The 2621-nt window shown below is 47.7% G+C and overlaps 1 protein-coding gene across 1 annotated transcript; it reads right to left on the bottom strand.

Annotated features, from left to right (window-relative positions):
* Positions 1-487: 487 nt before the first annotated feature.
* LOC116479914 (glyceraldehyde-3-phosphate dehydrogenase-like) lies at positions 488-1778 on the bottom strand. The gene has a single exon (XM_032753274.2). It carries the CDS (start codon positions 1694-1696, stop codon positions 689-691), a length of 1008 nt encoding a protein of 335 aa, XP_032609165.1. The 5' UTR covers positions 1697-1778; the 3' UTR covers positions 488-688.
* Positions 1779-2621: the final 843 nt, after the last annotated feature.

The following is a 2621-nucleotide window of genomic DNA, read 5'->3' on the forward strand; positions in this document are numbered from 1 at the left end:
AAACTCCTGACCTCAGGTGATCCGCCTGCCTGGGCCTCCCAAAGTGCTGGGATTACAGGTGTGAACCACTGTGCCTAGCCTCTAGCACCTAATTTCTTAACTTAGAAACTTAACTTTCTTATTATCAATAAAACACTAGCTTCAAATTCAGAAGCCCACTCTTCCAGTTCCACATCGCTGAAACTCTATTTTCTCATGTGTGAGCTTGGGGTGGTGGAATCTCTCTTGTACAGCTCAAGCTCCAGTGAGGGGAGAGATGGGTTCTCTATGAGTGAAGCCAGGCCAGGCGCATGGGTGGGTGATGGTGAGGATGGTGGTGGGGATGTGATGATGGTGATGATGACTGTATTTGTTTAAATGAAGGGCTGATAATGTGAATAAGAAATCTAGAACCTGATTCCTGGGAATTAACTGGTTATCCCTGAAATGGTCTTTTTCTTCTCTGGACATCTCTATACAATACAAAACACTTTTTTTTTTTTTTTTTTGGCTGAGCACAGGGTACTTTATTAATGGTACATGATAAAGTGGGGCTCCCTAGGCCCCTCTCCTCTTCAAGGGGTCTACATGGAAACTGTGAGGAGGAGAGATTCAGTGTGGTGGGGGACGGAGTGTGGCAGGGACTTCTCAGCAGTGAGGGTCTCTCTCTTCCTCTTGTGCTCTTGCTGGGGCTGGTGGTCCATGGGTCTTACACCTTGGAGGCCATGTGGGCTATGAGGTCCACCACCCTGTTGCTGTAGCCAAATTCGTTGTCATACCAGGAAATGAGCTTGACAAAGTGGTCGTTGAGGGCAATGCCAGCCCCAGCGTCAAAGGTGGAGGAGTGGGTGTCGCTGTTGAAATCGGAGGAGACCACCTGGTGCTCAGTGTAGCCCAGGATGCCCTTGAGGGGGCCCTCCAATGCCTGCTTCACCACCTTTTTGATGTCATCATATTTGGCAGGTTTTTCTAGACGGCAGGTCAGGTCCACCACTGACACGTTGGCAGTGGGGAGACGGAAGGCCATACCAGTGAGCTTCCCGTTCAGCTCAGGGATGACCTTGCCCACGGCCTTGGCAGTGCCAGTAGAGGCAGGGATGATGTTCTGGAGAGCCCCGCAGCCATCATGCCACAGTTTCCCGGAGGGGCCATCCACAGTCTTCTGGGTGGCAGTGATGGCATGGACTGTGGTCATGAGTCCTTCCACGATACCAAAGTTGTCATGGATGACCTTGGCCAGGGGTGCTAAGCATTTGGTGGTGCAGGAGGCACTGCTGACGATCTTAAGGCTGTTGTCATACTTCTCATGGTTCACACCCATGACGAACATGGGGGCGTCAGCAGAGGGGGCAGAGATGATGACCCTTTTGGCTCCCCCCTGCAAATGAGCCCCAGCCTTCTCCATGGTGGTGAAGACTCCAGTGTACTCCACGACGTACTCAGCGCCAGCATAGCCCCACTTGATTTTGGAGGGATCTCGCTCCTGGAAGATGGTGATGGGATTTCCATTGATGACAAGCTTCCCGTTCTCAGCCTTGATGGTGCCATGGAATTTGCCATGGATGGAATCATATTGGAATATGTAAACCATGTAGTTGAGGTCAATGAAGGGGTCATTGATGGCAACAATATCCACTTTACCAGAGTTAAAAGCAGCCCTGGTGACCAGGTGCCCAATACGACCAAATGCGTTGACTCCGACCTTCACCTTCCCCATAGTGTCTCAGGGATGTGGCTCGGCTGACGATGCAAAAGAAGATGTGGCTGACTGTCGAACAGGAGGAGCAGAGAGCCTATAAAACACTTTTGGCCAGGTGTGGTGGCTCATGCCTGTAATCCCAGCACTTTGGGAGGCTGAGGTGGGTAGATCGCTTGAGCCCAGGAGCTCGAGACCAGCCTGGGAAAAGTGGCAAAACCGTGTCTCTACAAAAAATACAAAATTAGCCGGGCATGGTGGCAAGTGCCTGTAGTCCCAGCTATTCAGGAGGCTGAGGCAGGAGGATCGCTTGAGCCTGGGAGGTGAAGACTGCAGTGAGCTATGATCACACCACCTCATTCCAGCCTGGGTGACAGAGCAAGACCCTGTCTGGAAAAAAAAAAAGAAAGAAAGAAAGAAAGAAAACACTTTTATTAAGTTCCCCCTCTATCTTTGAAAAGTTTTAGTCTATCAGACAAGTGACATTTTTTAACTCATAATTTTTCATATTTTTGTTAATCAAAGTCATTTGTAACTACCAGAGCTTTTAGTCAACCTGAAATGCAAATATAACCACACTGAGCAGGTGCAATTCTATGCAAAAGAAAATTGACATTTTAGTTGACCTGTGCAGCTTTGTAAGAGGTAATTCTTTCATTGTTGTAAAGGCTTTTAAAATGGTGAAAAAGGCCCATGGATTCCCTAAGAATCTGTCCTTAAAGAAACTATGTGCATTGCAGAAGATAAAATGTATTTACAAAGATGTTTACTGCATTATTTATTATGACTTAAACAGTAGAAACACACTAAATATTCATCTGTAAATAAATTAGGGCTTATTTGCATATTTGCACAATGGCATGCTTTGCAGCCATTAAAAGTTATGTTTGGTCTTAGGGTGGAGAAAGATTTCCTATGCGGGGCACCAGACCCAGAAGCCATTAGG

The sequence above is a fragment of the Hylobates moloch genome, unplaced genomic scaffold (assembly GCF_009828535.3).
Source record: "Hylobates moloch isolate HMO894 unplaced genomic scaffold, HMol_V3 SCAFFOLD_13, whole genome shotgun sequence".
In the NCBI taxonomy this organism is placed as follows: domain Eukaryota; kingdom Metazoa; phylum Chordata; class Mammalia; order Primates; family Hylobatidae; genus Hylobates; species Hylobates moloch.

Excerpts from the sequence above, each read along its gene's own strand:
- LOC116479914 (XM_032753274.2), bottom strand. The coding sequence starts at position 1,696 with ATGGGGAAGGTGAAGGTCGGAGTCAACGCATTTGGTCGTATTGGGCAC.